Source organism: Vidua macroura, chromosome 6 (assembly GCF_024509145.1).
Source record: "Vidua macroura isolate BioBank_ID:100142 chromosome 6, ASM2450914v1, whole genome shotgun sequence".
Taxonomy (NCBI): Eukaryota; Metazoa; Chordata; class Aves; order Passeriformes; family Viduidae; genus Vidua; species Vidua macroura.
This window is the reverse complement of record NC_071576.1, coordinates 47,653,982-47,681,896: the sequence shown is the minus strand read 5'-3', so window position 1 is coordinate 47,681,896 and position 27,915 is coordinate 47,653,982. Positions and strand designations below refer to the sequence as shown.

Sequence of the window (27,915 nt, the reverse complement as noted above, 5' to 3'; positions counted from 1 at the left end):
CCGGTCACCCCTGCCAAGCCTGTTTCCATGGAGCAACCGGAAGCGGCCGGAGCGGGACCGGCGCTGCCCGCGGGGACCGAGCGGTGCGGCCCTGTCCTCCCGCGGCCCCGCAGTGGTACAGCCCGCGCGCCCCCTCCGCAATGGTTCATCCCCGCGGCCGCTTTCCCCCCCGTCACCCGAATGGTTCGCCCCGCCCCTCCCCCCGCCGCAGGCGCGGTGGTTCCGCCCGCTGCCGCCCCGTGACCCGCCAGTGTTTCCACAGCGCTTCCGGGGGCGCGGCGGCCGTGGGGTCCTGGATGTGAGCGAGCGCCGGGTGGCTCCGGACCGCGATGTGAGCGCGGGGGCTGATCCTCGGTGAGTGCCCGGGGCAGGCGGGGCCTGCGCGGGCGGGTGGGGGCCGAGCCGTGGGAGTTGGCGGAGCGGCCGACCCCCGCCCCGGCGGGGAACTGCCCCGGTCGCTCCTTTAGTGTCGCTCCTATAAACAGCAACGACGACAGCACGTTTATTGCGTTATTTTCCGATGGGAGACGCCTCCGCGGGAGGGCAGCCCCGTTTCGGGCTGTCCCCGGGTGCTCCCCGGATTCCTATGGGATGCAGAAAGGCCGATTGGGCTCGGGAGCACCTCGGCTTGGTAGCCATCCAGCTGCCCTTGCTGCGGCAAAGACCGAAAGAAATGTACCAAGCGCATGTATAAATATGGTCAGGGTACTAAACAAAACCCCGAATGGTTCCGGCGTGTTGTGTCCGCGCCTCTCCCTTTCCCCCGTCCCTTCCTCCCTCTTCCCACTCTTTGTGGAGCACACACGGCTGTCGGAGAAGTTATCAACTGTTTCAGCCAGCTCGGCTGACAAGTTCAAATAAGGAGCTGCGTGCAAACTTTTTTTTTTTTTTTTTTTAATCGTGTACTAGCTTATCACAAGGCCACGTTTAGTCTTAAAAACTTTGCCTTGAGGAACCTGTGCTTACGGAGAAGTTCTAAGTTGTGTCACTGGTGCCTTCCCTTGGCCACCCCACGTTTGGTGCCAGTGGATTTTTGTCGTTTCATTTACTGTTCTTCCTGCAGGTTGTTCCCACGTAGTGTGTTGCTGGTGTGTTTCAGGGGTGTCTTTTGTGTTATTTCTTTTCCTGTAGGTCGGTGGGTCTTTCTCCATAGGCCTGTGCACAGAATATAAAAGTGTGTGACCTTTTTGTTTGGGTTTTCTTGTTTGTTTGGGTTTGTTGGTTTTTGTTGTGGTTTTTTCTTTTCCCACAGTCATTCCCACAAACAGCAAGGGAAGCTGTAGCTAAAGATGGGACTGGTGTGAAAGGCTGATGCTGAAAGGGAACTCGCCAGTAAGAGTGACTCTTCCTAAGGAACGAAGCCTGTTAAAAAGAGGACGTGCAGAGTTGGAGGGCAGTTAATTTGTCGCTGGGAAGCACAGGCAGTGGCTGTAAGGAATTGGAGGCTGGGAATTCCATAGAGCTTGGCTGCTGCTTTGAATATAGAGGTACAAAATGCTTAGCTTCTCCTCTGAGTAAGATTCTGTACTTTCAAAATGCTTTTGCAAAGCCTGTGTGTTGCTTTGTTTGCATTACAAACTCCCTAAAGAGTCTAGTGTCAACTCCTGGGGAAGCTTTGGTGGACATTTTTCATCCTGGAATTGAGGGTGGCTAAATTTAGGGCAGGGCTAGGATGGGTAGCAGATAAGCATTTCCTTACTTACCTCAGGATTAATTTTCTGTGACTTATCTATTAGGTTCTCATGTGCTTCCACTTAAATTATTGCACAGGCAGTTCTGATTATTGTGGGGTTTTTTTTTTTTTTTGGTTTTTTTTTTGGTTTTTTTTTTTTTGTTTTGTTTTTGTTTTGTTTTGGTTTTTTTTGGTTTTTTTTGGGAATTTAAATAAGGATTTAAATTTAGATTTAGGGGACTTTTTTTAAAGTTCCCTGTGCATGCTAGATTGGCAGTGCACAACTCTGGGCTGTAGGAGTGTCTTGTTAATAAGAATTATTTCCCTGCCAAGTTGTCTTAATTTACCTTTGGAATGTGGCGATGGCAGATAGTAGTCACACCATAACCAGATTTTTTCCAGCTGGGTGCAACAATGATTTTGACAGCTCTTTCTTTTTGTTGAATGTAGCATATGAAATTGGAAACAAAGTTAAATGATTTCTGATGTGTGAAATTGCTTTTCCGGAGAGAACTGAATTATTTAGTTGACTGGGAAAAAAAAAAAACCAAAACACAAAACCAAGAAAAAGCACAACGAAAACCCCTCCCCCAACAAACCAATAAAGCAGATGTGCCAATGAGAACTGAAAGTCCATATGTTTGAAAATTTAGTAGGCTTAAATCTAGTTATAAGTGGTCTTTAGAACATGATGGCTCACTAGTGGCCCATGTAATTAGATCAGCATTCAAAACCACCCTGTGAGAAAATTCTGTGAGAAACTTTTCTTCACCTGTGAATAATTCTGAGTGTTACCCAAGCAGGTGAAAGTAAGTACTGTCTGTAGTAGCTTTTCTGTTTCTAAAAAATGTAGAAACTATATAAGAAGTTGGTGGAGGAGGAGATGGGCTTGTGCTAGGAGGGAAAGTACCGGTGGCACTCGCTGTTGTAGTGCCTTTGTGGGCTTTGTGTCGGGGGAGGTGGAGCTGCAGTGTCCTTTGCAGGCTGTGCCTCCTCTTGATGGCTGGAAACCTGCACTTGCCTTCTTGCTGGAACATACTCAAAGTACATTAAAATACTGATTTGTGGTAATGCATAAGGACTTCAGTTCAAAAGTTAAATGAAGTGCTTGTTGATAAACACTTGTTCTGGAGGAAGCACTTAATCTTCTCTGTTGTTGAAGCCAACAGAAAGCCCTGTTGCTAATACAGCTTGAAGAAGGTATTAGTAATTGCTCTTTGACTGTACTATTAAAATTACTTAAGGCATCTCTGTGTAAAAATGTAATCTGTCTTAACGGCAAAGCCTGGGCTTACAGCATGTCCTGCAGCAGAGCCTGTGCTGCCCTAGGGACACAGCACTGCGAGCAAACCTGGCTGGGCCTTACTGAGGCTGAGTCTTGGGGAAGGAAACCTAAGGCGGTGGAGAGCGCTGGTGCAAGTAAAGTGATCAAACACCTGCCATGCACTCGTTGCTTCTGTGGTTTAATATTTGTTTAGGGTACTCTAAATGAGAATTTGAGAACAAGGGGATGTTAGGAGGAGGACAGTGCCTGCCTTCAGCCAATCTTGTGTGCAAACTGTAATCCGGACCCTGGATTGATACGCCGTGTGAGTGGGTGAGGCACCTGCCCAAGGAACTGAAGTGGGGTTTGCTGTAAGCATCAGTGGTATCGAGTACAAGACAAGGGATCTCTGGCCAGATTACCCTGCATCTGTGTTCCATCCTAAATTCTTCTGAACAGACTTACTAAGTGGAATGCAGAAGGGAGGATTGGTGCATGTGACAGCTGCTGGCAGCTGAAGTGCAAGTGCTGTATGGAGAGTACTGCACACCATGGGATTTTCCAAGTGACCTAGTAGCAAGGATTGGGTGCCATGAGGGCATGTGCTTCACACCCCAAAACTAAAAGCTGCTCTAGTTGCCTGAGTCAAATGGCCGTCAGGGATAACTGGTTGCTTTTTAGCAGTCTGGCCTTTTGTGTTACAGAAGTGCAGAGTTAAGGTTTGCCTTGGAGGAATGACTGCCATCCCCTCCTTAACCAAACTTCTTGGTTAACATAATAATAAAAATGCTTTCCATCTATTTTGTACTTGTTAGTTCTGGCTCAGGGGGGTTAGAAAAATTCTGATCTGGTAAGTGCTGGAGAAAACAGGGCTTTTGTACCGGTGGGTGAACTCTCTGAAGTGTATCATGAATCTGTTTGTATTTCATAGTGGCAATTTGTTTGAAATGTCTCCCATAAAAAAACTCAACAACTTGGAAATGCTGCTTCTTGTTCTTAAAAAAAAGAAGGAGCCCTATGTATAAGGTATATAGTCAATGATTATTTCCTTTTTTTTTTTTTCTTAAGAGCAGCTGCCCAGTTTGGAAAACGTTGTTTGTAAAGCAATATTTGTGATGTGCTTGGAAATCTCAAATTCACTTCATCTCTTCATCACTTGGTTTCTCCTTGTCATTTTCCAGCTAGCCACAAACCAGACTTTTTTTACTGACAGGATTTGAAGACTTGATTGTTTGCTGCAATACTAGATTTTCTTTAACTCAGAGTTTTGCCTCTGAGCAAAGTACAAGCGTGCATTTGAGCATGAATATGTCCATTTAGATTGTCAAGTCACAAGTGCTGATTTGTTCGCCTCTGTGCCTAAAGGATAGCTTTCCATGGGGTAGCAAGGCAAAAATAACACGGGTAGTGGTTTTATTCCACTACAGTGAAGAAATGCATGCTGTTTGGAAATGTAGCTAGGTGTATGTTGGTCAGAACTGTGGCTTGTAGGAATCACTTTTTGAAACAACGATCTTTTCTGCCCTGTGCTTATTGGTTTGCTTTAAGGAAGACTGGAGAGCAGGGAAACGAAGGTAATAGCCATAGTTAAGTAGAGGCTTATCTGTGTTTTTTACTTGCCGTGGCTGTGCTTGGCCTTGGTCCTCCTCAGTGGCTCAGGAGTGCCGTGGCTGGCTGGGTGTGGCAGTGACAGGTAAACAGGAACCTGCTCTGTTCCTACAAGGTACCCATGGAGAAATAGCCCAGGTTCTGCACAGCGTCCAAGTACATGGGTGGAACACGTGCTTGCCACTGCCCTGCTGGGGGACTGGTGTTGCCAGTCCTTCCCTTTTTGTGTCCTGCCTGTGACATCACCACAAATTTTGCATTGCTGAAGCTGAGCTTTTGGGAGGATATTATATAATTGAGTTTCATTTGAATAATTCATACATACACACTGGTGAAACTTGAAAAATTCTGTATTTTTTTCAGTTACATCATGGAGTGACTGGCTTTTGATGAGTCTGTGTATTTTCAGCCAACATAAATTGTTTTTTAAACAGTTTTTTAAACACTCATGTTAACAACCACAAATTTAGCTAAAAATGTAAACCTGTCTTTAGGCAAGATTCTTACTGAAGTTAGGAGAAATCTTTACAGGAGCTTAGTTGTGTTGAAGCTCAGTGTTCTTTCTGTTGAATTTGTTGGATTTTTTTCCCTGAGCACTGAAGACTCACTTTTTAGTTTCGTCTAATTTAGTAGAACCTACATTTTTAAGGCTCTCTGGTGCAGAGCTATGCTGTGTGGCTTAAAGAGGGAGTGTGCAAAGGTATGGATTAAGAGCACTTGAATAAAACATAGTGTTTTGTTTCAAAAAATCTTTTAATATGCAAAATGTGTAATGGGGAGCAGGGAGAGTGGGAGAAGAGCACTTGATTGAAACTTCTTTACCACTCTTATAAAATAATTCTTTTTTTTTCATATTGAGATATGACACCCAGCTTTAAGCGTCTGTTAATTATATATTTTCATTACTTGCTTATAGAAGTTTGCCAGGGTCTGTCTGCCTTAATGCTTTGTAGCATTATGTGTTAAAAGCTCTGATTTAAATGTCATTATGAATTTGGATCATGCAACATCTCCCAGTATCTGTCAGTTTTACTGCCAGTGCACAGCAATTAATGTGATTGCATTAATATGCACTAAATCAGGTTTTATCTCTTCCATGGAATAATGGTTGTGGGGTCTTCAACTTCTCTGTTTCATGATGGAGCTGTGCAAAGGCCTTTTTTTTTTTTATAAAGTATCTAAACTACATAATCTTTATTCTTCTTTTCAATCAGACAAGATGGAGTATTTAGATTTAAAACACATATTGTCATCCTGTTAGGCTTTGTTCAAAGGGCCTCTAGTCCCTTCAGTTTTGCAGTGAATTGCTGGCCCATGGGATGGTTTTAGCGTTTGTAGGTTTTCTATTGCTATTTTCAGTGGAGAGTTCTGGTTATACCTTTTGCTGTCATCCAGGAGCCCAAGATAAAGCTGAATCTCTCACCTGCACTGATTTTCACAAGCAGCTGGTTTCATCCAGCTCAGCAGGGCTGTGAAACCTCATGGAGCAATAGCTGCTTACCTGTAGCCCCCTCTGAATTGAGGCTGGGAAAATGCTCAGTGGCATAGGAGAGCCATGTCCCTTCTTGCACTCAGGTCTCTGCGGATGCGCCACATGCTCTGTGCCGGCCTGGTGCCTGCCCTGCCGCTGTAGGTGCTGCACTACCGCCCTGCCTGTGCCGCCCTGCAGGGGTTCTGATGTCCCGCCATGGATGATGACAGCCAGGATGAGCTGATCAACAAGAACGCTGCTCTGGGAAAGGGCAAGAGGCAATGTCCCGTGCTCCTCAGCGAAACAGGTAAAAGCAGCCTCTCTGCATGTGCAGAGAAGTTCCAGGTTGCAGATTTACCCTCAGAAGGCTGGTAAAGATGTATTTGTGACCATTTGTCACCTTTTCCCTGACAATTTTTTTTGTTTTGCTTCACTTCGTTTCTTGTGTGTGTGTATCAGACCGCTGCTATGCTTCCCTGGAGCTGCCCTGCCAATGGGCAGCTTTGATACCACTGCGGAAATCTGGGAGTTCATTTTATCCATAATGGCCTTATTAGGGGCTCTGGTACCTGTTGTGCCTCTCTGTCCGCATCAAATAGTTATTTCCTCTCCTCTTTTTAAGAAAGCAATGGTGGAAATAGCTGGGATTCAGAAGATGATACTGGTAGTGAAGAGGAAGATAATGACACTGAGGAAGAGGGAGGTGGGGAGGATAAGGAAGAAAGTGAAGATGAAGAAACAGAAGGTAAGGTCTGTTCATGTGCCTTAACAGGCATTTTTTAATAAGTGAGGGAGAGCGAGATGAAGGCTGTTCTCCAGCAACTAACAATGAAATGTAAATCCACAGATGCTGCTCTGTCAGGCCGATGCCAAAATCCTACAGTAATAAGCAAACAAGCAAAAGTGCCCAATTTTTAAGCTTTTAAAGCATTTGCATGTTTAAAGACTATCTGCTGCTCAAAGTAGTGGAATTGTATTCAGCAGGAGTGAACTCTGCCCCAGCATGAGGAGGGAAAAAAGTCAAAGTTGCAGCAATGGCTCATGCTATTTTTTCACTTATGAAAAGCATGTTTGTTAGTTTGCTTTGGCATGGGGCTCTAAAGTGAATGCTGTGATGGAGAATTCTGGAAATAAATTATTATTGCTGTAATACCTAGGGAGGGTGGAAGAAGACATGACTAATTTTTCTTTGAAAAAGGAGTGTGAATATTATTTGAATTTGTTAATTTTACTGAAAACATACTCTGGAGATAAATGTACTTCTGAAACTGCTACACTCAAATTAATATTTGCATAGACAAAAATAGATTTTATTGGATCTAAAGCTCGTTGAGGTGGCAAGAGCACAGTTTTCCATGTTACTAGTTAGACTGATTTAAACACAGACTAAAAAATTGATGCCAGGTGCCAAAAAGCTTTATTAATCCATCATTCAGAGTATTGTCTGTTATGTCCAGACATAACAGAGAATTCAGTAGAATTCAGTGGAAAAGACAAAAGTCCCATTCTTATTTAAAAAAAAAAAAAAAAAAAGCAGCCCAACAACAACCATCCCCAGTCCTCACTCAAAGTAGGATTTTAGGTACTTTTCGTTGCTTCTTGAAAACATCAGCTTAATTCACAGGTTTTAAGGAAAGACTAACACATCTTTGTATTTGGTACTAAAAATAAAAATACCTTTCAACAATGTGTGCTGAGTGTTTAATTTTACTCAAAATCAAGTTTCTTTAAGCGGACTCTAAGGCACTTAGATCCCTTGGCTCACAAAATCATATTTTACTGGTGAAATCTTTCATTTGCTGTTCTGCAGTAGAGTGTGTTGCTGCTGCTTTTCCTCTGAAATATCTCTTAAACTAAAGTTGGGTACATGGTAACTTTATTTTAACTTTATTTTTTAACTTAATTTTTCAGTACTAGCCTGGCATATCTTAACTGTCTTGTTTAGATAATATTTTGTTTTTCTGGTGTCTGTGCTTTTAATCTCTTGCAAGACTACTTACATTATCAGGCTTTATTTTCCCCCAGAGTAATCCATTGCTTTTTAGTGAAGGGATTTAGGAAGCAAGAAAACAGCAAAAATTATTGCCTTAAACTGAGGAAACTCTGCTTGACCCCTGCAGCCTCATAAAATAAGCTTATTTGGAATTTTCTGTGAACTGGAACCCTGTCCTGCCCACCCCCTCTGTCCCTATTGCTGAAGCCCTGCAGCACACACAAGCTGTTTTTTATCTCTTGCTTCTTAAGATTGCGAAGATGATGAGGAGGAGGGAGAAGAGGAGGAAGAAAGTGAGGCCACTATGGAAGGAATGACTGATTCTTTGAAATCAGAGTCACACTTGAATGGAGTGAGCATCTCCTCTGATGAGGATGGTGAAAACTGCCCCATTTGCCTCAACACATTTAGGGATCAGGCTGTTGGGACTCCTGAGAACTGCTCCCATTACTTCTGCTTGGACTGCATCGTGGAGTGGTCTAAGGTGAGCTGTTTTGTCTGTGATGTCCTGTGGCCTTCTGGTGTGTTCTGCTCTATCCCCTGTGATCATGCTGTTGTGCTGTAATGAGAACAAAACACTGTAATATTGGTATTTCTTTTCTTAAGCTTTTTTTAAACAGGCTTGGGTTACTGCTCTGTTTGGTAGGATTCATATTTAAGTTTGGATCTGTTTTTCTTGTACCCATGCTGATTTGTTCTGTTGTCTACAAGCTGTAAGATCACAAGCAAGTGTGCTTGTAGGCATCTACAGTTCTTTTGTTTTTTTCAAGTTGAGATAGTAATTTTTCTTTATGCTTGGCTATATTTATATTTCTCTGTATATCTGTCTTTATATTTTCTTGAATTCTGTATTGTGACCATTGGATTGGGATCTGTTGCAACCCTGAACATATAAGCATAGAAAAGATGTAAAAGAATACTGACAATCAACTTGCTCTGAATTCAGCTTTAAGTCAGTTCCTTGCCACCTGTCTAGCTACCATAGTCATAATCCACGGTGAGAATTACAACAAACTTACAGAGCATGCAGCAGTAGCAGTGGTGATTACATTTTTTAAAAAGCAAATAAATTGCTCTCACTGAATATATTTGTAAACCATTTCTAGTTGCTCCTTTGTCCAAAGGAAAGTAAATGCCTTAAAACATGAGCACTATTTCCAGGCAATGTTTGGAAGAACTTTGATGTTGCTTTGGCAATTGAATAATAATTAAGTTGCTTCAGTAAAATAAATGCTTCTCTAAAAATGCATGTTTAATAGAACATGTTGTTTGTAAAACAGATAAGTCAGTTTTAAGTACTTAAAATGTCAAGATCAATAGCTGTTAAAATGACTACTACATTAATTTAATGCTTATTACATCAATAATTTAAGATTATTTTTTAAGAATTGAATAAATTGATGCACTTATTAACTGTATTGGGAACCTTTTTTTTTTCCTAGAATGCAAACTCCTGTCCAGTGGATCGAATCCTCTTTAATTACATTAACATTTGGGCGCGTTTTGGTGGTAAAATCTTAAAAAAGGTAAGCCTTTTACTGTAGCAAACCACCAGGCCATTTGGCACATCAGTGTTATTCAGAGGTTTACCCTGCTAGGGTGTTTATGTAATACTTGCCATCTGAATGAATTTTTTTCTTTTTCTTATTTTGAATTTGCCTTTTAAGGAGCTCTGATCATTTTTCTTCCTCCTTCACCTTACTTCCTGCAATATCGTGTTGTGGCATCATTCGTGGTGGCAGAAAAGGGGTGTTTTTTGTAACTGCCTGTTTTGTATAATGGACATTTGACTGAAATCTGTTCTGCGTGGATAAGCCTGTCTGCATGTGGAGAGTGTGGACATGTACTTCAAGTGCTGTTATAGGATGAATAGGAATAATCTAGACTATCCACGATCTCTTCCTTATGTCCTGCTGCCAGCAATGCTGTGTAGCAGTTGGGTCTGTAAGGGGAGAGAGGCACAAGGCAGTGGGAGAACCCTGAAAGGCACTGGTTGAGTGTGCCAGTAGTTGCTCACAAAAGAACATTAAAGAGTTGTCATTGCTCTTTATTGATATCAGAAAAGTGCTGATTTCCAGGGGACACTTCAGGGTTTGATGCTTTGTTTTCATAAACTGATGGTTTATTATTGTTTGCATTTTACAGAAGTGAGAGTTAACATTGAAGTAATATGGGAGGCAGCAGAGTTTGCTCTCTTCTTTAGTCTCGTTTTTGGCATCTTTTTGTTCGTTTGACTACTTTTCATCTTATTTGTGAATTCTTGTTTTGCCTATTCTTAAAATGCAGTTTTCTATAGTCATTGGTGCCTGACAGTAGACAAGTTAAGTAAATGTTGTCAGGCATTTGATCATGCCCTAGGTGTGCTGAAAGAGCTAAGTGAAGGTTAGTAACAGCCTGTATGTAACAGCCATTTGGGTTCCTTCACTTTTAGATTTTGCTGCAGGTACTACCATTAGCATGACAGTGGGTTTTGAAAAGTGCCACGTTCTGCATAAACTGAATCCCTGCTTTATTTAGATTCCTGTTGAGAACACGAAAACTCAAGGCACTGATGGAGAGGATGATCCAACCTTCTGTGAGGTGTGTGGCAGAAGTGACCGTGAGGATCGCCTGCTGCTCTGTGATGGCTGTGATGCAGGGTAAGAGGCTGAAATGAATGGAGCCCCTGCATGATTGCACATGGCCAGAGTTTGGTCCACAGGCACTGTCTGGTATGCAGGCTGCCCCTTGATGCTCTCTTCAGGCTCGCCATGTGGCCAGCCATGTATCCATGTGTTCTAGTGCAGACATCCATCCCCATGATGTGATGGATCCTTTTCTGGTCATTTAGCAATGTATGTGTGGAGAGTCCTTCACACATCAAGGCTGCGGGGCACCAAAACAGTTGGCCACACCTTCAAGTGATGAAGGTATTTGTGCTCATCCATGCAACATCTGTGTGTGTGAAGGGTAGAACCTTATATCCTATATGTCTCCTTGAGGAGAGGACGCATGACTTGTCCCAAGTGACTGGGCATTAGCGCTGTGCGGAAATACTTAAGATTTATGAAATGTTGAGGATTTTCTTTACAGCCACAGCTCTTAATTATTCTCTTACTCTTGCTTATTTCTGTTTCTGCCCCCTCCTTGATTAATAAAATGAATGTTTAAGTAGAGTCATGAATATACTTGAACACAACTTTGGCCCTACAGTTTTCTGCTAGAATTTAAAGCCCTTGGGTTGTTTAATCAGTCTTCCAGCATTGTCAGTTTGAAGATGTCAGAAGTTACCCACTGAACAAAGAGAGATGCTAGCAATGAGTATGTAAAATAACTTGTCAAAAATTACTTCTAGCAAGCTAACTAGACATCTGATAAGTCTAGTTTTTCCTTTGTGTTCTGTGTCCATACACACTGATACACTGTCCATATACACATATACACTGATTCATCTTCTGGGAAAAAGACAAAATCAGGAACACTAAAGATTGTTAAGACTATCATCAGAACACTGAGTTTAAAACATTAAGCCAAAACAGTGTTTCATAGATCTTATCTGAAGTCTCATATTTAAGTTCTTTCTGAATTTCCATAAGCCTGTCTCAATTCAGGGTATTGCTTCAGATTTTACATCATGATCTCCCAACAGTTACTATAATTTTTAAAATATGTTGTTACTTCTAGTTTGATACAATTGTTTGATTTTTGTTTCCTTTTCCTAAAGTAAGTTCCTTGCATATGCTTGATTTCTAGAGTTAGCACTTACAGAAGCACTTCCTGATAAAAAGAGCTTGCAGTCTTTACTAGCTCTCCATGGCTGAGATTAACTCTAGAAAAATGTAGAATATTTGCTTCAAATGCTCATAAGTACAAGTACTGTTAATACTGTGTTGGTTCTCAGGAAGCTGATGTTTTTTCTTGGTTGCCTGTCTTCCCAGCACCTCTATACTTCTCTTGCCACCATCAGTTTTGGCTCTGCCCATTTCTTGCAGCTCAGGTTCAAATGGCAAGTGATTAATTACACAGTGAGGGGAAAATGCTCAGTTTTCTGAGAATTTTTTGAGCCTAAAGTGATGATAATACCATCTAGAACTGAAGCCGCTTGTATAGCTATCAGGTAGCATCATTTCTCTGCAGATTGGTAGAAGTGGTTGCATGAATCATAGTTTCAGGCTTAAGAAAATGAGTCTGCCTTATGTAGCACTGGATAGAGATAAAATGCTGTCTTCCCTTGGTAAGGAGGACACTGTTTGAGTTTCTTTTTTTTTTTTTTTCCCTCGAGGTATCACATGGAATGCCTTAATCCTCCTCTGAGTGAAGTCCCTGTAGATGAATGGTTCTGCCCCGCCTGTGCCCCCATGGGTGCCAATGGTGCTGCAGGTAAGGGTTTCATGGTAGCCAGTCAAAGTAAATATTTTTCTCCCAAGTTAGATAATGTGAATCATGTGGTGTTCTGAAGACATGTTTAACCTCCTGGCTTTATCTGTTTCAAATAATTGTTTTGATAAGCATTCTCTCTTGAACCTTAAGATTAGACTTGAACTGTTGACTGGTAAGAGGATCTTGTTTATGAAGATTTTCATCTGCAGTTACAACCTGTGGAGCTGCTTCTTATAAGCATCCTTTAACCTTTCCAAGGCAATCCCAGCACCGTAGTGTTACACCGTAGTGTAACACAGCACTGCACTGTGTTACATTGGAAAGAATTTATTAGTGTCCTGACCTCAGATTGCCAAGGTAGCAGCAATTTCTGTTACCTAGAAAAGTGTTATACTGTGTAACAGTCGGAAGCAGTGGTATCTGTGCTAATTTTCTTTCGAGAGGGTAATGGCTGCCTGCAGAGGTGATTGGTTTAAGAAAGAGAATGCTGATTTTTTGTTTTGTCTGAAATTCTTTAAATTATTTCACCTGTAGAAAGACAAGTAATCTTAGCCTATTCTCGTTCAAGATGCAGATCATGTCAGTGAGGAGGAGGTGGCTGCTCTCATGGCTGATGTTGTCCCCACCACCAGTAGGCTCCGCCCTCACGTCCGAACCCGGGCCATAGCAAGGACTCGGCAGAGTGAGCGCGTCCGGGCCACAGTGAACAGGAACCGCATAACAACAGCGCAGCAAATTCAGGTATCCAGGGGGATTTCTGAGGGAGCCTCTGCAAGAACCCTGGGGAAGAGTTACTGAAATAAGCCCCCTTTCAGTAGCTCTGCTGTCTGTGTTGACTATCCATAGCACAGTGGTTAGTAGCTGTGGAGCTCTTTTAATCTGAGACATACAACATGTGCAAATGGAGTACAGCACATGACCAAGATGCTGTATTTTGAAATGCTGCAGGAACTTCCTCTCTTAACCTGCATTTTTATCACCTCCTGGTGTGAGCAAAATTATTTTTTTATTCCTACTGGCTATTAATACAAAGTCTGTGCACCACTTCTGTTTTTTTAGTATGTTTGTTTGACAGTCGTTTCTTTTCCTTTGCCCTCCTACCTCCTTGCCCATAGGAATAGAACATGTTGAGTGCCTTCAGCCCAATTGAAGAGAAAAATTTTGTATATTTAAGGTTTCTGTCTTTGTGAAAATCAGTCCCTTGTTGGAAGAGGAAAAAAACAGATGTTAGTGTCCTCAATAATGTGGCCGCATGAGTACTAACATATTAACAGTACCAGAGAATCTCTGCAGGACAGTATCCCAAATACACAGGGTCCCTGTCTTACTGTATTAAATATGTTTGAGATAGCTGTCATGAATGACAATCCAGCTCACCTTAAGTTTTTATCACATTTTCCCTTGATTTAAGGACTTCCCAGAATGCTTTAGCAGTTGTTAAATTCATTATGTCCTCCATAATGGAGATGATCTTATTTGACTGCCAAACCCCACTGTCTCCAAACCCAGATGTTTCAATTTTAACTTCAGAAGAATTAATAAAATAGGAGAAGTTGATTAATTATTCGATTCATTGTTGTTAGCAATTACAGCTGAGTAGTCAGGGCTATATGTTGAAAAAAAAAAGAGGAAAGTGTTTAAGTGAAAGACTCTGCAAGGTAACTGGTGTTATTTTTCTTTTTTTCCCTACTTGTTGTTTTAGAAGTAGTGTGGAGTCATCTCCTGTGGGTGAGAGGGGTGGTGCTGGGGGACTTTGCTATTCCATGGTACTGTAATCCTGGGAACCCAGCACTTCCCATTCAAGAGATAGTTCCACTTCAGGTTCCTAGCTCCACTTCTCAGTGTGCAGGAATGATTACAAACTATACATAAAGGCACTGTTATTTATTGCCTTTGTCTCTGAACAAAAGTGCATCTTATTTTGGCTCATACCTTGAGTTGACTGAAGTGTAGTTCCCCTGGTTGAGGGAGTGTAAGTTGTCCTCCAAGCACAGTGAGAAGCTGGGAGCATGCATGTAACTCTGAAGGAGGCTGAAGGACAAGGTCCTTAATATGCCAGTCAGTAGATTAAAAAAGTGACATAATTGCTTAACTGGCAGCTTGGTGATGTCACGGGTTCCCTCATTTGAATCTCAAATCCATTTTTTATCAAATGCTTTTATAAGTCAATGTTGCTGAGCTTTAGGTACCTGTATGGTGTAACTTCTAATCGTCCCCACAGCACGTGCCAGGGTACCTCATGTCCTCTCTTCTGGATGAAACAATTGAGGCAGTCGTAGCAGGCCTGAACACAGCGATCTACCAGCGTCCTCTGGCACCACGTGCTCCTACCAGGCAGAAGAGGAAAACTGGTAAGGACATCAGGCACCTTAGGGGAGCCTGGATCCTACAAAATACTCTACATCAGCTGTGTGCTGCCACACCTGCACAGCTGTGGAGGTATTCCATGTACATTTTCTTCTTTCCCTCTACCACCTCTGCCCAGAAGTGTCATGAAGGTTGTTTTTAAGTGAATCCTGATGATGTCATTTTTTCTGCGTGCTGCTGGTGGCATGCTGTATGTCTCTTTTAGCTACTTTGTGTATCGTGGGGGGATGAGAAGGGGAGTACAGTGTAAAATACAGTGCCAGCACTTAGCCAGATGATTGGTTTTTGTCCCATCAGGAAGGCGGAAGAAAGTAGGAGGCAAAAAAAGAACTCAGAAAAAGTCTGCTGCTGGGAAGAAGAGTTCAGGGGCACAGCTGAAGAGACGCAAGCGTCTGACAAAGAAGAGAAGGGGGAAAAAGATGAGAGTAAGATCACATGTGAGTGAGTTTCTGCCAGTCAGTGTCTGCCAGGCTGTTTTCAGCCTTCTGTAAAAGCACGATAACATGGGATTCAGCTGGAAGAAATGCCACCTTTCAATCATAGCAGGCACCTTTCTTTCTGGTGGGAGTCTGTGCAGGATGTGTCCAGGGTACTCCAGAAAGATGCTGTATGTGGAAGTGAATTGCAGCTTCCAGACAGGCTTGCTGGCTATGCTGACATATCCTGTTACCTGGACAGTAGGGATCAGATTGTAAAGCATGTCCTGCAGGCTTTGTGTCCTGCCTTGCCATTCATCTGTAGTGTTTACTTGGTACTGGTGCAAGCTCAGTTAAAATTGCCAGCACCTATTCTTTCTAATAGGCTGTGGGTGTTTGTGGCTGTGTTGTTGCAAACCCAGCTTACCAGCTGTAAGAGCTCTCAAACTCCCTTTCAGTTGTGGGTAGTGTTCTGTTGTAAATTACTTTGCAGAATACTCTGCACCAGCTTGATTCTTTTTGTCAGATACTTTAACTAGAGTCTACATCTTAGAGCCAGAACTCCAGCATTTAATAAGGGACCAACAATTTTGAATTGACATTATTAAAGATTTTTAGAAGCTTAATTTATCTGGTCACTTGCATCTGATACGTGCAGTCTGTGTTTGAAGTGACATACGGGCCATAGTTACAATTTTCATAAATGTATTAAACATAGACAATAAATGCACACTACTTGTGCTGCTGATGGTAGTAACCTGATGACTGTACACAGCTTAAGTGAAGAATCTGGGGCTTTAAACACGAATTTACCTGCCCTAACATAAAAATAACCCAATCTCTTTGGCTATGCAGGGAAAAAATGAGGCTACTACTCGCTCCCGTATTGCAAGAACCCTTGGTCTCAGTAAACCTGTGCGTGGGGCCTCCCTTCCTTCCATGTACAAACCAACAGAGCCCTCGCTTGGGCTGATGAGAGCAGATATTGGTGCAGCTTCTCTCTCTGTGTTTGGAGATCCATATGAGTTGGATCCTTATGAAAGGTGAGAGATGTCTGGATTATGATCAGGGACCTGATAATTTAAAAGCTGTTGGGTTGTTTGTACATATGTCTCCATGTAGAGTGTGAATCTCATGTCTGAAGGCAGCTTTGGGTACACAACCCATGATAATACACAGTGGCCTGTTCTTTCTTTCCTTCTAGGCTGAGTTGATAAACTTGTAAGGAATCAGCCTCCTCTAAAGGGCTTTTCTGAAATAATCAACCCCCTGAAAACTTGCAGTAAGATCTATGGGGTTCTTGAAACGTTAGAATCTGAAGGAGTCTGGTCCTAATCCATTGCTTTTTATTTATTTATTTTAAGTGAAGACAGCTGACATATTTGGTATACAGTAAACACAAAATTAAATGGACTTCTGGAACCTTCCATGTTTCTCCTTTCCTTCACTTTTCCAGACACTTCAAATTCAGGAGAAATCTTACTATGCTATAGTTCATATCACTCATAAACTTTGAATTTTTGGGGGGGGGCATCTGAAATTATTGTTGGTGAAATTTAGTTTTCCACTGAACACAATTTTTTGATCCTTTCATAAAAGAAAATTGTCCATTTAACATTTTAGATATGAAAATATACACTTGAGTCTCTGCTGTTTGAATCAAGCTGTTCTATTTAGGCAGAATAGAAAATAAGTATATTGCAAATATTACAAATATTTTTTAATATATCATAATAAAACACGCAGTGCTCTCTAACTCTATCTGTCGTAGCGGTGTCATCTCTTTGATGTGAAAAACATTTCAGACGATTTCAGGGTTCATGTTTTATCACAGTAATGAAGAGGTTCCAGCAAATCCAGATTCGCCAGTGAGTGCCAAAAGGAGAGTTCTCTCCCAGTCAGCCCTGAGGTCTCACCGTCCTGTAGCTAGACCCATTTCTGTGGGACTTCCCAGGTAAAAGTCCATTGTTTTTTTATTATTCTTAGTTGTATAATGACCCTGTCAGAAGAATAAACCTAGTGATCCTCTTTGTTTAACCCTTTTCTTACCCTTTGTTCTAAAGAGTGCATATGTGTGTGTACATGCATGCCTGCACAAGTGTAGATAAATAACTACATCAATTTGTGCAAGAATTATTTTTATGTTCAGCACATACACTCTTTCATCATGCCTTTAATGTTTCCATTGAAATTTAAAGTTGGTGTTTTCACCCTAATCTGACTCTTCTTACTTTCTGTTTTGTGACTATTTATTAACCCCATAAGTATGTTTTAAACTCCAGTGTCATTAACCTTTAAAAAACCACTTGCTTCTTTGAGAGGCCTGGGGAATCCAATTGCACATCCTGAGGAGGTGAGGGCTGTTCCCACCTCACCCAGCATCTGCTGCTGTTTGTTTGAGTTCAGAAAATTGAGGAGATCCTGTAGTTTAACAGTTGCTTTGCTCTGTGTGTGTGTGTTGCCAGCCTGCCAAGGCCAGGGAGCCCTGACCGCCCCCCACTGGCAGCCACAGTGAATTTTCAGGGCTGATAGGTATGACACAGGGAATTGGGAGCATGATGAGAAGAAAAGGGATGAGGAAAGTCACTGAGGCAGGTACCAGTAGAGTCACAGAAAACTGCAAGGCTGAGGAAGCTGAAGAGAAATTAAGGGAGCTCAGCTTAAGTGGTTAAAGATGTGAAAGGGTTACATAGCTGTCCTCTAATGCATCTGACTCATGGTGAAGGTTGGTTTCTCAGGATTAAGGTAGTCTATTTCTATGATAACTTGGATTTGTCTACCTTTCCCATTTCAATCCTGAAGGGAGCCTTTCAGGAAGCTTTCCATGTCCTCAGAGTTATTTGAGTAGCATGTTGATTAGAAGATAGAACTGTTTAGCTGATACTCAGCTCTTCTAAAGGCTCCATTGGCCTGGGCTACACTGAGTTTCCTGGTCTGGTCTTAGCAGCTGATTCCTTTAGTGTTCCCATTTTTTTCTCTCTGTTGTATGTTACTACAGGTGTTTTAGTGTACATTATGTCAATGAAGTTTCCTTTGTTGTCATACAGAAATGAAATCTAGCTCCCTCAAAGAGAGCTGTGTCCCTTTGGAAGTTTGTTTTCTAGCAAACTCAAACAAAACAACCCCCCAAATCCCATCAACACAAAAGCAAAGAGAGAAAAACTGAAACACCCAACAGCAGAAACACCTTATCAGTCCATATTTCAAGAACTGAGAACTTAAACAATCTTCGTAAGATCAAGCAAAGCATAAAGGGGAATGTGCTGTCCCACATGTGGGAGTATTGCAGCTATTTTTCAGTGTAATTTCTCTATGCCATGCCCTTAGCTACCTCTACCAGTGGCACCTTGTGGTTAAACACTGGTTCAAGCTCTGTCATTTTTTTTAGATAGAAGTGTAGGCCTGAGGAATACATTTGTGTTTGTGATTTGCTGGGGGCAAGAGAGGCAGCTAGGATAGAAATATCTCTGAAGTGGTAATTAGTGCTTTATCCTCCAAAAATGCATTTAAAATGCACTGGAAATTTAATCTTGATATACAACACAGTGAGCACCAGTATTTGCTAACCAAAAGTCTAAGGTATGATTACTTTCTTATCTTGTGTTATTCCTGTGGGAAGTCAGTAAAAGCTTCACCTTCTGTTTGTCAGAGAAAGATGGGGACTGAATGACTCTGGTGAAGCCAAAACTACAAGTGAACTTCCCTGGCTGATCTCTGTTTATGCCCTTGACTTTGGTTTCTTTTTAATGTAATGTGTGTGTATAGAACAAGTGCTGTAAGAGTAAAGGAAATGTAATCCTTCTGAAACATGCAGAAGCAGTGTGCCTGCCTTGAGTCCTGATCAAGAAGCAGAAGCTGCTCCTGTGCCTGATCTGTTGGGAAGTATCCTGTCTGGACAGAGCCTTCTCATGATGAGCAGTTCAGATGTGGTCATCAACAGAGATGGTTCACTGACAGCAAAAAAGGAAGGTAAGGACTTGGCACCTCATAGTGTTATTTGCCTCTTTGTTTCATCCACATCTGCCCTGATCCTACAGGCTGCATAGCTTTAAGCTTAGGGATACTCTTACTGAGCCTTGGAATATATAGGATAGATTCAGTAGCTGCCAACAGTAGTCCGTTTTATAAGATGGATGTTCTGAAATAGTGTTGCTTGTCTGTGTTTAAATGCAGACCTGAAATGATACTGGAGGATTTTAGTTTTAATACATAGTTTTCTTCTTTCAGAAGAACTGCACTGTGATTTCATTATTTGCTTTGTTATAAAAAATGTAAGACTGGATAGGCCAGAGTTAGCTTAGTACCCAATTTTTCTGGCATGTGTCATGCATTGCTGCCATGCCTGTGATCTGTACTTTAGTTGGAAAAGCAGGATGAAGGACCTTAGCAAGAAATTTCTTTGCAAAAGTAGAGTTCTAAATATGTGCTATCATCTCCAGCTGTGTCTTCCCTTGGCATGGCATTACTAGAAAAGAATCTGTTCAAATTGAAACTTAGAGCTTTATTCTTAAAATAAGTACCTCTAACGTCCTCTGTTACAGTCATTTCTGTCAATCCAGAACAGAATCATTTCTTTCCTAAACGTTAGTGTTTGCCTCAAAGATGTGGTTGTCTGGCACTAAACTGTGAGTATCTGGCCAAAAGAACTGTTGGACTTCCCTATTACTGTGTGGCATGTCTGCAAACCACAGTGGAACTTAAAATAATTAGCTTAGTACTTTTGTTAACATTGGCAGAAAATGTCCGGATATGTCCTGAAAAGCTGAATTGTCTGTTTGTGTGCCATAGCTCCATTTCACAGAAAATCAGCCAGTGACTCGAGAGTGGAGGATGGTTCAGGGCATAACATCCACCCAAGTACAGTGCTCTCAGGGACCACAGCAAGCAGCTCCACGGCCAGACCTTCCGTTTCCTCGGGACTGAGTACTCACTCCAGACCCTTGTTCTCATCACCTCCACCGTCATTGAGCAGGAGCGAGTCTGCAGCAAGCCCTGCACAGACTGCACCAGAAAAGGCAACTGTAAAATCAGAATATTCAATGACACCTAGGTCTGTCCAGACTCAGAATACAGCGACTTTGAGCAGGCATGGCTCAAAGTTAGATGAAATACCCAGATTTAATGGAAAATCTAAAAACTTTGTACCCACTGATTCGTCTTCAAAGCCCCTGGGCTGTAATTTGAATTCTGGCTCAAAAGCTGTAACTGTAAGGCAGCCAGTAAAACCACCTTCCCAGAGAATTGACATCTTTGAGCTTCCCAGGATACCAAAGATTAAAAAAGAAACCAGCAGCAAGCAGGTGGAGCCAGAACCTGCAGGAAGCCAAAGCTGTAATATCCCCAGCTCCTGTATAACCCAGCTGACTGGCAAGGAGAGCACTAATCAGCCAGGAAAGGGTAGCAGGGTGGAAAGTCAGAAGTCAAATTCCAAGGAACCACAGCAACAGATGCATCCAAGCGGATTGTCTTTATCCACCCATCGCAGCGGTTCTAGCGGTTCATCGCTGCTGGGCACTTCGAGGGGCAAAGGCCCAGGCTCTTTTGAGAGCTTTAAAATCAATATTCCTGGGAACACAGGACATCCCAGCAGGCTGTCTAACCCAGGATTTTGTAATACCTTCCACCCTGTGGACGATGAAGTGCAGCAGAAGGGGAGTCCTGCACCACTTTTCTCAGTAAAGAAGAAGCAGGTTAAAAGTGAAATCTATGATCCCTTTGAGCCTACAGGATCAGACTCGAGTTCAGCAAACAGCAGTCCTGAAAGGCTTGGCTCAGGGATCCCACTAACTAATATCACCAGGACTATTTCCATTGAAAATCCAAAAGTTCAAACATTTCAAACTGTCCGTCGTTTCACCCCTTATAGGGTAGAAAATATATTTGGATCTGGGACTGACTCTGATGTGCCATCTAGTAACACAGAGTCTTGTGATGACGTGACAGTAGCAAGCAGGATTGTAGAACAGATCTCTGATACAGAGGAACGAGACAATGTGGATGAGGAAGATGTCCTAAGCAGTCCTTGCACTTCATCTGCTGTTAAGGAAATTTCTAATACAAAGTGTTTAAAGGAGGAAAGCAGAGAAGGACCTAATGTATTCTTTAATGCTGAGGAATTGATTAGACCTAGTATTAATGTGAAAATAGCACCAGATAGTCCCTCAAAGAGTGATGAGCAGCAGAAAGTCCAAAAGGTAGAACAAGCAGAGAGGCGATCACATTCTAGATCCTGTTCAAACTCCAGCTCCCGAAGCAAGAAGAAGATGAAAAGGAAAAAAACACTTGTCAAAGAGCATAAGAGATCACGTTCAGAGTCAAGAGATAGAGCACACTCAAGGGACCGAAGCTCCAGATCTACCTCTTGGTCAGGTGGGGAAGAGCACAGCAAAACACACACGTTAAAATCCAAGAGCAGGAGGTCTTCTACTGACCGTTCTAGCAGTCACGAACGATCTAAAAAAAAGAAAACAAAGGATAAAATGGCAAAAACTTCTTGGTCTAGGGACAGAAGGAAATCTAGGTCACATTCGGGTAGTCCTGGAAGTACTTCTGATTTTTATGAAAATAGGAAAAAGAAAAGACGGTCTCGCTCAAGATCAAGGCGGAGGGACCGCTCCCGGTCGAACAGCGCTGAGAGGACTAAAAGGCGGAAGCACAGGAGGGACAAAAGCTATGAGAGGTATGATAAAGAAAGTAGTTTGAAGTCAAGGGACAGAAAGAGATCAAGATCCAGATCTCGGGAGAGGAGAAAGTGGAGATCTCGGTCTCGGTCTGCATCTCGATCTTGGGAGCACAAAAGTAGCAAATCAAAGGAAAAAAGAGTGCGATCCCGATCATGTTCCAAAGAAAGGAAACACAGATCAAAAGAGACCTTGCTTCCTCCTGCGCCAGAAAAGGATCAAAAGCTTCCAGCTGAAAATGTGATCAGGTGTCTGGAGCAACCCCATTCTCTGAAACAAGAGCCGAAAGAGGAGCTAGTAGTGGAAGGGCTTTCCATAACCATCCAACCAAATGTCAAACTCGAGGAAATACAGACTGAGACCCCAGTTCACCTGAGAGAGGTCCAAGAAACTGTAAAGGTAGAGCCCATCTGTCAGGAAGTGAGCAGTGAAACTGCATTCCCTGCGCCAGAGATCACGAACATTTGTGTCCCAATTGGTGATGTGGATTCTTTTGCTGAAACAGACCTAATGAATTGTACTGATGCAGCAGTGCTCGGTAACTGTAGCAATACAAACCTAGAGATTACAGTTAAAATAGAAAATACTGCATTATGTCCATCTCTGATGGAACAACCCCCAAAGAAGGAAGTTATCATGCACGTTCCAGCTGAGGCTGCACCGATTCAAAGCTCATCCAAAAGCAAAGTCGCAGATTGTGTGAGGGAGGTTAAGGACGAGTGCCTTGTCTCAAATGAAAATACAAGTAATTTCAGTAAGCCTGAACTGGAAGTGTTACCTCAGGGTCCTGCCTTGAAATCAAAAGCACTAGTAAAAAGAGTTACCTGGAATCTTCAAGAGAAGGAAAGTGGTACATTGTCTGCTGGAAAAGCTCCAAGTAAGTCTCTTTTGGAAAATAAACAGCAGTTGAAACAAGCTGTGTAAGGCTTAGGGTTTTGGTACCTGGCCAAACGTGGTTGTAGTGTAAGAGCTCTGTCATCTGAGCTGGGATGATGCTGTGGTTTGCAATCCTGAGAGCTGGCATTTTGCACTGGTTGAAATCACAAGGTGAGTTGTGTTAATGAATTGGAGAGGACGTGCTGTCAGCACAGCTCAGCCAGTGGCAGCTTATTTGCTTGTGAAGCGTGTGCAGCAACCCCATCTCTGTGCTGGCAGCCCATGTCCCACCCTTTCTGCACTTAACTAGAATGCTTGCTTTGCCTTTGGAATTTATAAATGTTTCTCAAAATCAAGGAGCATGACAAGTCTCTGTAGCTCACTTCTGTGAATGCTGCTAAACCAAAGCTGCCAGAAACAGTTTGGCTTGGGAACCTGTGCTGCTTGTGTTGACAGAGTTGCCTGTGTTGTTGGTTACTCTCAACAGATAAACCCAGTAGAAAGCAATTGCTCAAGGGGATGAGAAGTTCTCTATTATCAGAAGCTTTAAAACATGAATACTAAAAAAATCCTTTTATAGCTAGTTCTTTTGTTTGATGCTTTTTATTTTAATTCTTAAAATAGAATTGGGTTTGAATCTTTGACCGATTATTTTGTTCTTAAGATGTTTTCTTTTCCTTCTCTTGGGATACCTAGGGATGCCATTTTACAAACTGCAGCGAGCAAAAGAAGGGGCCTGGAAAGCAGAGGACTTGAACCAAATGTTAAATCAGGTGCAGTTAAATGAGCCTCCTCCAACCAATTATATGATTCCCGAGCCTATGTTTCCTGATCTAGATTCCTCTCAGGTTGGTTCCTATTCCAGCTCCCAAGTGTCATGGAAGGCATCCCATCTCATCTGTGCCCTTGTTGTGCAACACCCTCCTTTCATGGCAGTTTGCCTTCCTCTGCGTGTGGTACATTTCATGTAGCCTATACACCTCAGCAATCCTCCGATCATTTAATCTCTAAGGTGCTCCTTAAAATTGAAGAAACATATTATCTTTTAATTCTGCTCTGTACCTGCAGCTTCTGCTTTCATCACTAGCTTGCAGAAAGATGGTGCTGCCTGAGAAGCTGTGAGCTTCTTCCTGACTGTGATCAGGCTGTAAATGTTGGCTTGGTAGCCTTGGTCTGAGCCATCAGTCTGTGCTGTTCACCAGTTAAAAGGGGGTTGGAGCTGGTGGTAGCTCGTGGTGGATGAAGGTGCTCTGAACATCCTGCTCTGATGTTGTGTCTTGTCAGCACAAGCGTTGACAGAGTGGTGTCTGTTTCACAGGTGTACTGTCAGAACATCCCTCTGGCGCCGACTCTGCCCTCCAGCCTGCCCCCCTATGCCCCAGTGAGCCAGCCCACGGTTCAGTTCATCATGCAGGGCAGTCTTCCAGCTTTGGGCTGCGTGGCAGGACAGAGCCTCACCCCAGAGCCGGGCAGCCTGGCTACAGCTTCTGAGCCAGGAAACCAAGCTGCTTCTGTTGGAAGTGCGGAGGAAAAGATCAAAGCACCCAAACCTCCAGTGGATAAAAAAAAAAACGAGGAAGTGAGTGACTGCATAAAATTAAAGAGCTGTTTATTTGAACGTTTTCATTTGGGGGATATTTAAACTTGTATTGTACTGTACTGTATTTTCCCAGTCCTGCTGGTTTTGGTGACTGACTGTGCTAACCCAGGAGCAGCAGACCCAAATGAATTCTCTTTGAATTCATTTGGGTCTGCTGCTCCTGGGTTAGCACAGTCAGTGCTAACTGACTAATGAATTCTCTTTGAATTCATTTGGGATTTATTTCATTTGAGGGTTCTACTTTCTATTGGTTCATCACAATAGGACAGAGAGGGATTATAACATCTGAAATACATTCTTAAACTTCTGAAACTTTCTTGCATGAATGTTTGGAAGGGATTTTCCAGAAATCACAATGACCAAGTTTCTCTAAACACCTGTTTTTTTCATTTCCCCTCCAGCTTTGTAATTAATGTCAATTCTCATAACAGTCCTATAGATAGGTAGGACTGTATTTTGTTCCTTATCAGCACTGAAAATGCAAAGATAATAAAACACTTCGGAGATGTTTCAGTGCAAGTCTCTTGCTGCTGAGTTTTGGGTTTGCTGCACAGACCATCTGCTCTAGGCACAGTGGATGCTAACACAAGAATGAAAACAACTTAGCCCATTATTTTGCTTTATACCATAAAACCAAACCAAAAGGTGCATTTCCCACTGAGCCTCCATTTATGAGCAACAGTTTTTATAAACTTGTTTCGGTGGCACCTGTAATCATTACTTCTTAGGCAACTCTGCAGTTTTCAGATTGTCTTTAGAGCTATCTGAAGCCTCATATTCACAGTTGTGGTTTGCTGCTTTTAGAATCTGATGCCTTTTGTTGGGTGTGTGTTTACTTCAGAGCTGTTGGAAGGAAAGGAGGAGACCAAAATCAGGAAGTGTATGTTGTAGTCACTTGCTTAAAACACATTCTTTAAGATACATAATACATGTTCCATAAAGCAAGGGCTCCTCATAGTGAAAACTGATACTTGTTCCAAGACAGTAATTGACAGTAAAGGAAATAACTTTGAGGTGATTTGAGGTTGTTGAAATTGTGAAATGAGAATTTTCGTTATTTGAGCGTTTCTAAGAAAAACAGATGCAGAAACCATTCCCAAGACAGCACAAGGTAATGAAGTTCTCTTTCCTGTGCAGTACATGAAGAAGCTTCACATGCAAGAAAGGGCTGTAGAAGAAGTGAAACTTGCCATCAAACCTTTTTACCAGAAGAGGGAGATTACAAAGGAGGAGTACAAGAGCATCCTTCGGAAAGCAGTGCAAAAGGTGAGGGCCCAGTGAAAGGAAGTGGAGAGGAGGAGCTGGGCAAGTCATTACACAAGTGGCAGTACTTTAGACTGCATTTGCCATTTCAGCAATTACATGCCATAACTGGGCTAGCAGGTCTTTGGACCCTGACTCATATTCTGCAGTCCTGTGGTGAAGCAGTAGTTGCTTTAAGCCAGACTCTTTGGTGCCATTAATGAGAGCTGTCAGTCTGTTCCTTTTATGAGGTCATGTTTTCAGTGGACAAGAACATTGCTAAGCTTCAGTTGAGTGAGCTGAAATGTTACATGGTATCTGCCTGGGTGAGAATGGTCAGATCCCCCTCACTAGGACCTTCAGCCAGAATTCTGTTTCTGATAAAGTGAGAAAATACTTTGTGCATTAGGTCCTTGAGCATCTGTGGTGTCCCTGAACCTTGGAAGAGGGCCTTGCAATTTTGCTGATACTAACTTTTGTCTCAAATCTTAGTGCTGAGTAGATCATGGCTATGAAAGACGCAGTCAGCAAGTAAATGTTGTCTTGTGAGGGGAAGTAATGCTCCCGTGGTCAAGGCAGTTAATTGAGATAACTTGGAGAACTAATTTCTCCCTGCTCTGTATTCTTGCTATCACTGCGAAATTCCATCATAAATAAAAATCCCCACGGTAATGGCTGCAATTTCACATCTTCTGTGTGAGCCATATGTTTGCAAGAGAGCTGAGCAGTGCCAGTTGCTACTGAAGTCATTCTGAACTCCTCTCTGAAGAGAGATAGTAACTTGTGTAGGGTCTGTTCTTTCTCCCCTGTCTCAAAATGTGTTCTCAAAACTGCCAAATTCTTTTAATCTGAGCATTGCTTCCTCAAAAACATCCCAAAACTGGGATATCAGCGCTTCCTTGGTTACCACGTGTTGTGTAAAACTGGATGGATGGGTGGAAATCCTGTAGTAAAAATGAGTAATTTTGCTTTGAGATGCCTCTGCCTTCAGTTGGTGCTCTGAGATAAGCTCTGGGCCATTCCTGGAATGCTTGAAGGAAATACTGCTCTTGTCTTTGTTTTCTGCTTTATGTATCCTGCTATGAGCCTTGGGGGTCTGTGCAGGAATTGCCTTCCCTGGACAGCTTAGGGCCTCTCTGCCACTTGCAGAGCTGCTGTCATTGACCAAGTGCCCTTTCTGATCCCCTGCAGATCTGCCACAGCAAAAGTGGAGAGATCAACCCTATGAAGGTGGCTAACCTGGTGAAGGCATATGTGGAAAAATACAAACATATGAGGAAACATAAGAAAACTGATGGTGAAGACACACGTAAAGTGGAAAACTGAGAGCAAGCCACAGCCAGCATGACTTGGACTGAGCTTGTCCTAGCTGTGGACACTATGGGAATAACAGACCTGCAGTTGCATCCCATTGTAGGCAGAGTGCAGAGAAACAAGATGATAATAGACTTTATCTATGGAACCTTCTCTTGAATTGTTTCCATATGGGAATGAATTTAGGATTTTTTTGGATTTCTACAGCTGTAGAACTAAATAACAATCAAATGCCTCAGAACAGCAGAGTAATTTGAGGGGAAACACAGAAGAGATTCATGTTTGGAACTCACGGATTGCTGCAGTTTTCAGGGTTACTTGATCACATTTTTGGGCTGTGCACTTGTCTTGCTAAAGTTTGAAACTGGACACCACTTTTCATACAGTATATTGAGAGCTGTATACTGTTTCCTTTGTGTTTGTTTATCTAAATATGGATCGTCTTTAGAAACTTCTGATTTAATACTTGAAATGTTGTATTTTTAGCCCATTGGATGGTGAGCGAAGCTTTACTCGCCCTGACATTTGGGGATTGCAGAAATGAGCTAAGCTTTATAAACTGACTTCAGAAACACTGCTCAAGCTGTGGTGTTTATTTACATGCTGTTGGAAGTACCTTGTTAGTGAAAAAAATTAATTTGGGGGTGGGAGATTGTGTTGCACTTGTGTAAATAATGCACTGATGGCTGGTTTTGTGTCTGTGTTTCAGGAAAAAGCGAAACAAAAAGCAAGCATTGTCAATTTTCCGTAACAAGCCCGCAGGATAAGGTTGAACTGATGTACAAAGCAGAAATGTGACAGAGTTTATAAAGTTATTTTGAATGGTTTTTGTCCTGTAGCAGGTGTCATTTGTCTTGCATGTGCCTCTTGGCCTGGCTGTTCCGTGTAAACCTGCACACGTGGCTCTCGCGTAAGGAATACTGTGTTTGTGAAGAGGATTGGAGTTGGATTAGTAATTGTCCCTCCTTCTCTGCAGGAGAACTGCAGGTTCCTATCAAGAATCAAACCAGTCCAGCACACATTCTGTTTTCATCTTGATGGCTTTAGCAGACC

At 42.4% G+C, this 27,915-nt stretch overlaps 1 protein-coding gene across 4 annotated transcripts; it reads left to right on the top strand.

Annotated features, from left to right (window-relative positions):
• Positions 1–250: 250 nt before the first annotated feature.
• On the top strand, positions 251–27,689 carry PHRF1 (PHD and ring finger domains 1). 4 transcript variants are annotated; one of them, XM_053981461.1, is made up of 18 exons: positions 251–354; positions 6,120–6,322; positions 6,638–6,760; positions 8,260–8,492; positions 9,451–9,534; positions 10,526–10,647; positions 12,270–12,367; positions 12,942–13,108; positions 14,589–14,718; positions 15,032–15,171; positions 16,006–16,193; positions 16,985–17,104; positions 18,965–19,119; positions 19,939–22,707; positions 23,403–23,554; positions 24,025–24,285; positions 25,444–25,572; positions 26,740–27,689. In XM_053981461.1, the coding sequence occupies exons 2-18, from the start codon at positions 6,232–6,234 to the stop codon at positions 26,872–26,874; spliced, it is 5,097 nt and encodes a 1,698-aa protein (XP_053837436.1). In that variant the 5' UTR covers positions 251–354; positions 6,120–6,231; the 3' UTR covers positions 26,875–27,689. The 4 variants fall into 4 exon arrangements, with proteins under 4 accessions (XP_053837436.1, XP_053837437.1, XP_053837434.1 ...); XM_053981462.1 differs by having other exon boundaries at positions 12,936–13,108; positions 23,403–23,479; XM_053981459.1 differs by having other exon boundaries at positions 12,936–13,108.
• Positions 27,690–27,915: the final 226 nt, after the last annotated feature.